Here is a 13,039-nt window from a genome sequence, read left to right as displayed (position 1 = left end):
ACTCCCTCCCTGCTTCTATGTTAAAACCTAGCTACAGGACTGTGAAAAAGACAAAAAAATGGGTGTTAGAACAAATTAAACCAGAACTATCATTAGAAGCTAAAATGATGAAACTGAGGTTATCCTACTTTGGACACATCATGAGAAGACCTGATTCACTAGAAAAGACAATGCTGGGAAAAACAGAAGGGAGTAGAAAAAGAGGAAGGCCAATCAAGAGATGGATTGATTCCATAAAGGAAGCCACAGACCTGAACTTACAAGATCTGAACATGGTGGTTCATGAGAGATGCTCTTGGAGGTCGCTGATTCATGGGGTCGCCATAGGTCGTGGTCGACTTGAAGGCACATAACAAAAAACAGGTGAGAGTGACGGACATGCTATATTGTTTATTAAAAGAAAATGGCATTTCAGAAGTGCGCCTATGAGCCTGCACAGAGTGCCTTCTCTTTAGAAAGGGATTGCTTCCTCACCTATCCAGAGACCATCAAACTGAACTGTAGAATTGAGGGTCCTTTACCAGCTTGGTGTAGTAGTGGCCAAAGTACTGGAGTATGGCAGGGAGGACCGGGTTCAAATTTCAACTTACCCATGAAACTTTACTGGGTGACTTTGGGCCTGTCACTCTTTCTCAACCTAGCCAACTTCACAGGGTTGTTGTGAGGATCTAAGAGAGGTTTCTTGTGTGTTGCTCTGAGCTCTTTGAAGGGATGAAAAGATAATACATAAACCAAATGCTCCTCGCTTTGCTGCATTGCAAGGGGTGTGTGTGTGAGAGATAAGACAGGCGGTAGCCCTAAAACTGGGGGAAAGCAATTCAAGCTAGGGACTGGCATTCTGCTTACTGGCACCCTTCACCTCTGTCCGTTTCTTGATAAGAGCAGAACACCATGTACATATGTGCTAACTGCAATTATGATTCTGCTGGTCTTTTTTAATTTATTTTTTTGACTTTGCATACTCCAGGGGTTCCCAAACTGTGGCCTGTCCTGTGGTCAACTAATGGTCCGCAAGCTTTATTCAGGGGGACCAGCATGCCTGCATTAAATATTCATACTAATTTTTAATTGTATTTCTATTGCTTCTTTAATTTCTTATACTGTATTTTATTGTATTACTGTATTCTATGGATTGCAAATTGTAATACAGTAGAATGGAGTATAAGAAATAAAAGAAGCAATACAGATGCAATTAAAAAAACACAGCATCTAGCACAGTGCATTACAATAGCGACAATGGACAGAAAAATCATTATGTGGTCCGACCTGATCCTCCACAGTTTTCAAGCGGTCCATGGGGAGAAAAAACATTTGGGAACCACTGGAATACTCTGTTCTGGCAAATGGCAAGACAACAGGCTCTGGGTGAGGCCTGAAGAACTCCTAGCAATGCAATCTACCATTAAAAACACAGGGGTGACTTCACCAAATGAAATGTCTAGGTTCTTAACCTTTACAGCCCTTTGCATGTCGGCACAGAAGTCAGTCCCACTGTGTTTGATGGGGCTTTCTGCCAAAGAAGTGTTCCAAGACTAGAATGGGAGAGTGGAGGGATCCTCTTTCAGACTGAAGACCACATTGCCTCATGGGCAATCTTCAAGGGACTACATGTCAGCGGTGGGCAGGACCAGAGGCAAAAGTGGGTGGAACACTGGCCTCAATTCTTACCTTTTGTACAGTAGGCTACATTCTGGCCCTTCAAAAGCCGGAGGTTTCTCCACATACCTCTCTTCATCCAGGCAAGCAAGAGGCCTTATCACAGGCCACAGCCACAATCCAGCCAGGCAAACGCCCTCAAATAGGGCATGAAGCAGGACTGGTGACGGGCACAGCCTGGGAATAAGGGATACAGCCTAGGGAGGGAGGGTTGCTTGGGGATGAGGAGAGTCCTGAAAGCCAAACAGAATAGTTCCCCACTCCTGACCTAAGATCATCGGAGCCATAGGCTGCTGCACATTTACCAGGGGGAGTAAGTATGGTAAGCCCCACTGACTAAAGTGTTGTTAAGGCTCCTAATTACCCTTAAACTCAGCACTCTTAAACCACAGAAGGGGTAAGAATTCTGAGTCAACATGCTTAGGATTACGCTTTTAGTGATCAACAGCTTGGGAAGGGACTTATACTAACAGAGTGTAGGGCAGGACTCAGACAAACCTCATTTTTTTGGCAAACAACATTATTCAAATCTTTCCCATGCTCCTACATGTTTTAAATGTTTTTTTTAATTGTTTTATCACTTGTTTGCTGCCCTGGGCTCCTTTTGGGAGGAAGGGTAGGATTCTTGGTAAATCCAAGCTAATTAATAAAAAGCATCCGCTTCAAAAGGAGATGCAACTGAAAACTTTTTTTTTATAAGCATGCTTTTAAGTACACTTGGGCCAATCACTGCCTCTCAACCTAATCTACCTCACAGGGTTGTTGTGAGGATCAAATGGAGAGGGGAGAACCATGTAGGCTGCTTTGAGATCCTTGGAGGAAAGATGGGATATAAATGTAGTAAATAAATAAATTAAACACTCTTGTTGTTCCTCACTTAACAAAAAGATAAGGGACTACCGTTGATGTCATTTTTTTTTCTAATGGACCATCACGGACTCCAACATTTTAAAATTAGCTTATGTTTTAAATTTTGTTAAAGAAATAGGTGGATTTTGTTTTCCACCACCAGCCAGCGCTGGCTGCAACGTAACAAAAGTTCCTACTGAGAACTCACGATTCCTCCTCCCTCTTTTGCCTGTCACGGCGGCCACGCTCACTGGCCTTGCAGAGTTGTACCGCAAGTTCCAAAAGTCTCCCCGTGACGACAGCCTTACGGCTTTTTGGACTATAGAGATAAATTGAGGAAGAGTGACATACCTCATCTGGATAGTAAACTGAAAACAATTTACATTAGAAACCATTTTTAAACCTCTCCGGGGAAGGAAGTGAGCGCTGACCATAGAAATTAGGGAAGGAACTTCAGACGCCATGATTGGGCGTCGGTGCGTCTGCATCCAAAAAAAAAGGTACCAAAAACAGGAGGTCAAACGGCCTTTCTAACTCAACGGTGTCAGAATAATTTTTTTGAAAAAAGTTTAACAATTTGTCCTGCTAATACCTAATACGATCCTCATACTGCCTCGCCATTAAATCCGATTCCGAGAAGAAGCAACGGTCATTCTTTCATGGCCTCTCCGTCAGCCAGGGGCCCTCCCAGGCTCAACCCAGCACGTCACGCGGAAGCCTCCCGCTGCTTCGACTTGCATGCAGGTGGCTCGTGTTTTTATTTATGTATTTTTTGTAGCCTTTATAGCCCACTTTTCCTCCAAGAAGCTCGCCTCAAGGGTGGCGTACATGGCTCGCCCCCTCTCCATATTATCCTCAGAACAACCCTGTGAGGTAGGTCATCCAGTGAACTTAATGGCCGAATGAGGATTTGAACTCCGATCTCCTAGGTCCTAGTCCGGCACCCAAACCACTATGCCGCACTGTGTTTCAGAACCAATTACATCCTTAAGACCGGAGACAGTAACAGCATGCTTTCTTGGGTAGGCGAAGCCAAATTTCGAGACGTCTGTGTAAGTGGAGTTCTCACTTTACCACGGGGGAGGCTAAAAATGGCAATACTGCAACCGTTTCCGTCGCGTGTAGCTCTACACTTTCCCTAGCTCTATGACCCAAGAGTGTAGTTTCAAGCTTTGGACTGCTAATCCCAAGGTACCCTGCGGCAACCCGGAAGGCAAAGATACAGCCGAATATGGCGACCGGCATGGAGCGCGAGGAAGCGGCTGAGGAGACCGTCAAAACTTTCAAAGAACTGGTGAGGGGGTCGCCGCCTTTTTCTGTTAGGTTCTGATTTCCTTCGTCTCTCTCCACCACTCACATCTGCCTTCTCGCCTTCAGCATCCGTCCTTCTTGCCTGCATGAGTCGGTTGTCCTAGTGCCAGAACTCCTAGCCCAGGATTTCTCTCTAGCCACAGACACTCACGCTCCGCCTGAATAAACTATATCCCTTGTTTTTACACGTCCAACATATGGCAGGTGTTTGCTGCTGTTGCTGCTGCTTCTAAACCAGCAATAACATCGAAGAATATGGCCCTAAGAATATGTTGCGGTGGGATGGTATTTCTGTAGCACAAGGAAATGGTAATCGGCAGGGACTGGTGTCACACAACTACTGCTGTATAAAATCATGAAGAATCAGCAGTACAGAGGAAGCTAACAACGTTATTTGAGCCTGGATATGACCTTTGTTGCTGAGAGTGTAGCAAAGTTGGTCTGTGTTGCTTGGGTTCCAGGGTTGCGTAGCTGGTTTAAGTATTGTGTGGAAACTGATAATATCCAAAGACAAAGCAGTAGATAAAGGGATGAGATAATGCCGCAGTAAGCTGTGTTTTGGCTTACTGTATTGGGTGAACAAGGGCTTTGTTGCGCAGACTTTACTGAAGTATGAGGGCTGGGGTCCCTTGCTAATGATAGGTTCTTTTCTCTTTGGAATAACAGGGAGTGACAGATGTGCTGTGTGAAGCCTGTGAACAGTTGGGATGGAAAACGCCAACCAAGATCCAAGTGGAGGCTGTTCCAGTTGCACTCCAAGGTGAGACCGATTCTGAGAGCTGAAATTCAGGAAAAAGGGAAGGTTCTTTCGAGGAATAAGAAGCAATCCTAATATGTTCTCTCTGCATTATAGAACAGGTATTCTCAGCCTTATTCCACAGACTTAAACACAGTCAGAGTTCCTCTTACTTTGGACGAGGAAGCAATCCAACCCCTTGATCTACCTGGCTGGAGGGGACTTGGACAGAGCAGAGGTGTCCGTTTGCCCAGCACTGGAGCTCCACTATTGTAGGAAAGCCGTGTGAGCAAGTAGTGCCCCAGTATACCTAGGAACCAGCAGAAACCCTTAAAATATGGCATTCCAAGGTGGGGAAAAGTGGGGCTGGACTGACACAGGATCCTGTGCAGGTCCTACTACTGTCATATGATAGCAACAAAATGGACCTGGGCCTCTTCACTGCACTGGAGCTAGTGCAGAGAAGGGATCTTTGTTGTGTGCCCTGGCCTCTGATTCCATTACTCCATCAAACACTGCTGCTGCTGCTGGCCAGGAGTTAGGATTGATGCCTGAATTTGCTTAGGAAGAAAGAGTACCACTGTATTAGAAAGGATGATATTGTGAAGAGCTGTCTGAGCCAAGTTCAGACTGTCCTTGCTATATAAAAGACATTGTGTTTGTTAGCAAGACTCCTTTCTCTGCAGTAAGAAACAGTGCAAGTAAAGCTACAGCTAGAGGAAAGAGAAGAGAGTTTGCCATCCAGCAGCCAGTCTGAACCAGAGAAGCAATTTATAAATGTGTGTTCCAAAACTGAAGGTTTACTGTTTTGAAGTTAATAGAATGTTGTTAAATAAGGGCTGAAAGTGGTCTTCAATTGTATGATTAATTCCACATGTTTAATCTCGCTTAGTGAAGCTGAATCAGACCAATGCACTGTGAGAAGTCTTACAAAATGTTAAACACAGTGCCCTGTAAATAGGTGTTTATGTGTAAATCTCACTGAAGTTGGTGGAACTTACCCATATATGACTGGTTAAGGATAGCATTGAAAAATCTTTTAAGAGAAAATACTTCTCTGAGCATTGAATTCAACTATGTTATTTAGCCAGGAGAGACTTCCATCTTCATTAACTGTCCTTCAAACTATCACCTGTACATTAAGATAATCAAACAAAGGGGGGCAACTTTATCTGAAAGCCTTATTGGAAATGCCAATAGAGGGAGTAGTGGAGCATACATTCATTATTATTGCCTGGTCTGTGAGTGCTAGCTGCCTCCCCTTCCCCTGGTAAGAACCACGCTTGAGGAGTTATTAGAGCAGGGGGCTGTACGAACTTTCCTGGCCTCTGCTCATTAACTTCACATGACACATGTTACATTGGAAATTGTTCCTTAAGTTATGTTAGTTGATGTCAAACTGTTCCTAACGCAAAGATTTCTGTTCTGGGGCTACTCTGATTAGATCTTCTTTCCAGTTCTGCGTTTGACATTTTTTCATCTGTGTTGTGTTCCTTCAGCACTAAATGTGAAGTACCTCTTTTCTTATAGGGCGTGACATAATTGGCTTAGCAGAGACGGGATCTGGAAAAACTGCGGCTTTTGCATTGCCCATCCTTCAGGCACTACTAGAAACACCTCAGCGCTTTTTTGCTTTGGTCCTTACACCTACCCGGGAGTTAGCCTTTCAAATCTCAGAGCAGTTTGAGGCTCTTGGATCTTCTATTGGTGTCCAGAGTGGTGAGTGGCCTTACTGCAGTGCTTTGAATGTGAAGGAGCTTCAAGAAATAGGCCTATATCCCAGAGCAAAGTATGCCTTCATTAGGGACGAACAGAACAGCCTATTTCCACTCATGTCAGTTTTGCTATTTTGGTACCATCCTGTTTTTTAAAACTGCACAAAAAAGCGCTTTTAAGCTGTATTCATTTTTGTATGAACTGTTTCCTAAAATATACATTTTGCAAGCATGTCCCCCTTAAAACTTGCATTTTGTATGCTTTTCTATGCATTTCCTCTTAAAATATCCCTCTCCATGCATGTACACATTTTTTGAAACTGCTTTGCAAAATTCATGGAAGTGCGCTGTCTGGTTGTTGTGTCCTGATCTGTATATAAATCCTGGAATGTGCAAGCCCCCCACCCCATAGCATAAGCTGTGTAAACCATGCTAATTAAGTGTGCTCAGTTTGCACAGTTCATTCCAGTTTCAAAATCAAATGGCCTTTTAGCATCAAGCTTGTTTGTTTTGGATGAATTCTTGACCTTTTCCAGGTTTCTTAGGACATATGGCAGTCGACTGTTTAGGATGGAGGCATTTACACTAGTCCATGTGATAGAAAACCTAATTCTGACAAAGACTTGCTTGCTGAAGCTAATGCTGGGCTCTTCTTCATAATATTTTCCATAGTATTCTGGGTTTTTCAAGAATTTTGAGGCTATCAGCATCAGGGAGCCTCACTGAAATAAAGATATCTTGGCATCTAAATGTAGCAATCCAGTTCTAAAGCTGTGATTAATATTAGACCAAGCCCATGAAGAAGCTTGAAAACAGATAAGGGGTCTGAATACTTACGTGACGTAGGGATTTGGGGGTACAATTAATAGATGGCAGCATGCTGAGTAGCCTTTGTTTTCTTAAAAAGGGGGGGTAAAGTGGTTGTAAACTGGCTAAATGTAAAGAGGCTTTATTTAATATTTCTCTTTTCTCTCCCCCCCCCAGCTGTTATTGTGGGAGGAATTGACATGATGGCCCAGTCTCTGGCTCTAGCCAAGAAACCACATGTAATAATTGGTAAGCAACGAGCAGATTGGACGATTCAAATGACTATAATAAGAACCTCCGAATCCACATGAATAAGGCTTATTGCACATCTGAATATTTTACACATGCAAAGACGAGGCAGTGAAAAGCGGTTGGGGATGTGTGGCTGTCCAGCAGTAGCCCAGCAACCACATTCTTGATTTCCCCTTCCACTGCCTTCCCAGTTTAATGCTTCCTGAGTCCTGCCAGTTAGAAGCCTAAGCAACAGCCACCAGTCTTGTACGTTAAAACACTGGCAGTCATGGGAACACAGCTTACACCATCACTCCCAACTTTTGGGGTTTTTTAGTGTAGAGAAAAGACGAGTAAGAGGTGGCATGAGGGAAGTGTTTAAGATTTGCATGGCACTGAGAAAGAGCAAAGAGAAACATTTTTCTCCCTCTCTCATAACACTAGAACTTGTGGACATCCAATGAAGCTGATTGTTGGAAGATTCAGGACACACAAAAGAAAGGACTTCTTCACGTAGTGCATAGTTAAACTATAGAATTCACTTGCTGAAGAGGCAGTGATGGCCATCAACTTGGATGGATGTGAAAGAGGATTAGACAAATTCATGGAAGATAAGGCTATCAGTGGCTACTAGCCATGATGGCTATGTACCGCCTCCATAGGCGGAGGCAGTATGCTTCCAAATGCCAGTTGCTGAAAGCCGTAGGAGGGGAGAATGCTCTTATGCTTCGATTCTGCTTGTGGGATTTCCATGGGCAGCTGGTTGGCAACTGTGAGAATAGGATGCAGGACTAGATGGGTATTGGCCTGATCCAGCAGGTTATTCTTATGTTCTTAGGTTAACGTCATTATAGGGCCAAAACAAGCTCCTGATTTTGGTTAAGCCCCTCTTTTTTCACTGGAGTAACTAGCCTTGCCAATTCAAATACATGCAAAGCTCTGGTTCAGTCCTCACTCCAGTGGATAGATTTACCAAGGTTTTTGGCAGAAGGAAGCCATGGTGTGGATGCCTGTCTGGACATTTGGATGGCTTATATCGATTTATATGTTTAAGTTAAGATGGATGTGTTGATGGTTATTTTATTCTTAATGTGAGATGAGTTTTTTCTTTACTTTTTTCCTCTTTCCTTTTTTCTTTGTTAATTTTTTTTCTCTCTCCAAAAGAAGCAATAGTATCCTGAGAATTGGCAAAGTGAAATGGTCTACTGGGCAAAGTTCTAGGTTATTTTTGCTACTAACCATTTACCTTTCTTTGTGTATCCACCATTACTATCACTACCACCCCATTCTCCCTGTAGCTACACCTGGCCGACTTATTGACCACCTTGAGAACACAAAGGGCTTCAATCTGCGAGCTCTGAAGTACTTAGTTATGGATGAAGCTGACCGGATCCTTAACATGGACTTTGAGACAGAGGTGAGTTCTGTTGTCTTAGAATTGTTTTAAATGGTCCTCTGCAACATCATGAGCATGGTGCTTTTCAGAACTGCAGCTCCAAAACTTTTTAACCCCTGCTTGATTGGGACCTGCCTCTGTTTCATTCTGTAATATGAAATGTGCACCCCTCTGTTGTCTCTCCCCCATTAACAGCTGGCAGTCTGATAGCATGTTTACCATGTTACCACACTCCCTTCTCTGGTGGATTACTGTTTTATAATTGGAATTTGAAGCATTATCAGTAATGGATCTTCAGCTTTTAACATAAATCAAAGCCTTTGGATACTAGACTTGTCGTCTTGTTATTAACGCAGGTGGTTGTCCATAGGATTTTCCTTTGCAGGGCCATGTGTACTAACCTGCAGATGTAGCTCAGATAGCAAAGACCTTTTCTGAAGTCATTGGAATTCTTATTCCCACATGCTACATCACCACCACCACCCATCTTCCCCCTCCGCATCACTTGTTGTTATGGAACAGTAGAGTGGCTCGATTAAAAAAAAGAAAAAAAGGAAGGTCCTTATGCTGCTGCTTTTGTCAGGCTGGATTATACCCCTCCTCGATGCTTTGTGTGTGTGCACATTGATTATCTTTCTAGTTATTTGTTTCACTTACTTTCTTTTTTCACAGGTAGACAGGATCCTGAAAGTGATTCCCAGAGATAGGAAAACATTTCTTTTTTCTGCTACAATGACTAAGAAGGTATGAGAGTTTTTAGCATTTAACATTAGATCAGGTGAGGGCGTGGCAATGGTGGTAGAAGTAACAGTATCATGGCAGAATTGCTGTCCAAAATTGTAAATTTTGTTTTTCTTTAGGTGCAAAAACTCCAACGTGCAGCTCTTAAGGATCCTGTTAAATGTGCAGTCTCTACTAAGTATCAGACAGTTGAAAAACTGCAGCAATACTATATTTTCATCCCTTCCAAGTTCAAGGTAACGTATTTCCTGTCTCCTGCTTTGTCCTCCGTAAGGATTTTTTCCTACTCCTTTGTGCTTTTTGAATGTGTTCTCGTTTTGCCTCCTCTGTATTACTTTCCTTTCTGATTTCTGTTTCTTTTCTGATCTTCCTTTTAGGACAGTTATCTTGTCTATATTCTGAATGAACTTGCTGGGAACTCATTCATGATATTCTGCAGCACTTGCAACAACACTCAGAGGACAGCCCTCCTGCTTCGAAATCTGGGCTTCACTGCCATCCCCCTCCACGGACAGATGAGTCAGGTACAGGCTGACTTGAATGCAAGGACTTTTCTTGAACATGATACTGAAATGATAAGCGTTTTGTAGCTACAAATATGATTTGTATGCCTCACCAAAGTTGCTTTTCCTTTTAATAATTTATCTTTCATGTCCTTAAGTGTCTGTAGAACAACAGAATGTAATGACTGAGTGAATCACAAAGCTTGCCTTTCCACTTTTCCAGGCTGCAACAATGAAAAACATGTCGACTTGATCTTTTTTCTCTCTCTCTCCCCAGAATAAGCGATTGGGGTCGCTGAACAAGTTCAAGGCCAAAGCACGTTCCATTCTGCTGGCTACTGATGTTGCTAGCAGAGGCTTGGACATCCCCCATGTCGATGTCGTAGTAAACTTTGACATTCCTACCCATTCCAAGGTAAGCTAGAAAGATGGGTTGCTGCCCGTGGTTTGAGATGTCTTAATAAGAACATAAGAAGAGCCTGCTGGATCAGGCCAGTGGCCCATCTAGTCCAGCATCCTGTTCTCACAGTGGCCAACCAGGTGCCTGGGGGAAGCCCGCAAGCAGGACCCGAGTGCAAGAACACTCTCCCCTCCTGAGGCTTCCGGCAACTGGTTTTCTGACTAGGGTGGCAGAGCACAGCCATCACGGCTAGTAGCCATTGATAGCCCTGTCCTCCATGAATTTGTCTAATCTTCTTTTAAAGCCATCTAAGCTGGTGACTGGCGTCAGCCTCGCTTATGTTTTTACATGTCCCTTAGCATTCCACAAATGAAAATAGGGGCATCCTTGTAACAGCTGGGTTACTCTCGGCATGATGGGTCACTGCCTAACTCTGTCACCACCACCACCCATCCATCCCATTACCCCTTGCTAAAAGTCTTACTCTGCCTGTCTGGGTCTATAAGTAGGACTTGATTTATCCAACACTGACTGGCATCAGTGGCTCTCCAGGGTTTCAGACAGCAGGACCTCCCCAGCCCTACCTGGAGACGGTGGGGATTGAACCGGGGCCCTTCTGCATGCAAAGCAGATGCTCTACCACTGAGCTCCGGTCTTTCCAACCTCCTAGCAGGTATAGTCCTGTTCCGGGATCCAGATAGGCAGCCATTAATGTATTTCTCCAGCAGACCATGCCATCCAGTTTCCAATTTTTCTTCTCTAAGCAACACTCAACATTCTGTGGCTACTGAGCATGTGTAGTCCCTCCTCCTTCAGGTGTTCTTTTAATGTTTTTTAAAAAATAAATAAATATTGTATTTTATGAGTTTTTATATAAGCTACTCTGTGAAGGTGTTGCCCTAGAAGGTGAATCGAAATGCTTAATACTTAATTAGGCATTTTCAAGAGTTCAAAATATACTTCCATGGTTGCTGTGAGTGAACTGGCAGGCTGTGTAATGTGCAGTGTTTGCGTTCATGTGTCACACTAAACCATGGTATAGGGTTACACGCAGAAGCAGGAAAGAGTCTCGGACTCTCGCGCTCCCCCTTCTTCCCCATCCGGCTGCAGAAAGGACTAAATGTCAGCCTTTTGTGTTCAAGAGGGAATGTAGCTCTTAAGCTTAAAAAAAAAAAGGGAAACCACCTTTATAGTGAGTCAGACCACTGGGCCGTCTACCTCAATGTTGTTTAAACTGACCGGCAGGGGCTCTTCAGGTTTTCAGGCAGGGAGCATTCCCAACCCTACCTGAAGATGCTGCCAGAGACTGCACCTGGGACCTCCTATATGCAAAGCAAATGCTCTACTATTGAGCCTTGGTCCTTTCCTAGAGGTTGAATTCCACAGCCTTGAGGAAATCAGGAGGAAACCCCTCACAAGAAGAGACGGGAGACTCTTGCTCTATTTTTCCATGGTTGCAGCATAGGATTCCACAGTGATGGAGTTGTTAACCCCCTTTTTCCTCCTGTGAGCCCTCATTCAGTGTTAGAAAGCTGAGAGTTGAAGGGATAGGGAACTACTAATACACCGATAAGAGTGGTGATGATGGTTAGATGGGTCTTTAGAACAAAGAGTAAGTAGATGTCCTGTTCTGGATGGGGCTACACTCCTCCAAAGGGCATGCTTGCAGCTTGGGTGAGGTCTTTGCAACTTGATTATCAGGTGACATCTGTGACGGTCTTGCTTGATGCAACACCCCTGATGTGGAACTCCCTGCTTTACTTGTCTCCCTCCTGTACTGGCTTTTAGAAAGCAGGAGAAGACGACTCTCCTTGAGAGCTTTCGTCTGAATAGGATATTTTAATCTAGAGAATTATTGGTTTCAGTATTTTACCTTGTGTGATGTTTTATGGATGTTGGGTTGTGGTAGCATTGTTGTGTATTTTAAACCGCCAACGAAGCATTTCTATGGAATTGTACTAAATCTAATAAATAAAAATTAAGAAACTACTGGAGAAAGTGCAGGAACTAATTTTCAGAGACAGTGCTGCACACACTCAAGATTGCTCTGCATTCATGAAGGCTAGGACTGCTTTTCCAAAGTTAAATTTCTGAAAAATCTCTCAAATCCATACTGCAGACATAAATATATATAATTTTTTGAGACAGCAGGATAGTAAAGTCAACTTTTGACAGCCTGCTGCTACCAGTTGTCTTTCAGTCCTGAAAGCATAATTCCAACAAAATGTAATGGCTAGATCATGTTAAAAATACTGCTTAGTGGTGGTTTAGGGATAGTTTTTTGAAAGAATACTTCGTGCACACCTTGCAGCCTATATCTATAATAAAAGGAGGCTGATGAAGTAGTCACACCTCCCTTAAAGGCTCTGGAGGGATTCAAATAATAGAATCCAGACTGTGCTTTAGAAACTTGTCATGTAAAGCCTGCAACTATGTGGCGAGGCAGTTGTCTATAAACTCTCATCCTGTGGTTAAGCCCATCTCTTTCACTTCCTTGGATGAAACTAGACAGTGTTAAACATACTGAACAGATATCCAGGAAGAGCTGCGTCAAGCAAGTGTTGTGGGATCGCTTGGATAACTGGTTTAGATTGCACTTTTTTTTTTACTGTGTTTTGCCTTGTCTTCTGTGGCTTGTTCTGGATCCCTTTCAGGATTACATTCATCGGGTGGGGAGAACTGCTCGAGCTGGAC

General features: G+C 43.5%; 2 protein-coding genes across 5 annotated transcripts in view; both read left to right on the top strand.

The window, feature by feature from the left end:
- The window catches only part of LOC133390557 (uncharacterized), a 312,873-nt gene that overhangs the window by 50,603 nt on the left and 249,231 nt on the right, over positions 1-13,039 (top strand). The gene's annotated exons all lie outside the window — the stretch shown is intronic.
- DDX47 (DEAD-box helicase 47) overlaps positions 3,083-13,039 on the top strand; it is a 14,883-nt gene continuing 4,926 nt past the window's right edge. The window contains exons 1-10 of one of the 4 annotated variants that reach the window (XM_061639374.1): positions 3,083-3,378; positions 4,483-4,576; positions 6,083-6,271; positions 7,252-7,323; positions 8,604-8,722; positions 9,374-9,445; positions 9,562-9,678; positions 9,820-9,966; positions 10,223-10,360; positions 13,000-13,039. The exon at positions 13,000-13,039 is cut by the window's right edge and continues 31 nt beyond it. In XM_061639374.1, the coding sequence (XP_061495358.1) occupies positions 3,244-3,378; positions 4,483-4,576; positions 6,083-6,271; positions 7,252-7,323; positions 8,604-8,722; positions 9,374-9,445; positions 9,562-9,678; positions 9,820-9,966; positions 10,223-10,360; positions 13,000-13,039 (1,123 nt within the window). In that variant the 5' untranslated portion in view covers positions 3,083-3,243. Of the gene's footprint in view, positions 3,379-3,642; positions 3,800-3,888; positions 4,126-4,166; positions 4,256-4,482; positions 4,577-6,082; positions 6,272-7,251; positions 7,324-8,603; positions 8,723-9,373; positions 9,446-9,561; positions 9,679-9,819; positions 9,967-10,222; positions 10,361-12,999 lie in introns of those variants that run through there. The other 3 variants (XM_061639375.1, XM_061639377.1, XM_061639376.1) reach the window with 3 other exon arrangements.

Source organism: Rhineura floridana, chromosome 8 (assembly GCF_030035675.1).
Source record: "Rhineura floridana isolate rRhiFlo1 chromosome 8, rRhiFlo1.hap2, whole genome shotgun sequence".
In the NCBI taxonomy this organism is placed as follows: Eukaryota; Metazoa; Chordata; class Lepidosauria; order Squamata; family Rhineuridae; genus Rhineura; species Rhineura floridana.
Note: the sequence above shows the minus strand (reverse complement) of the source record. Positions and strands in the feature narration are given on the sequence as shown.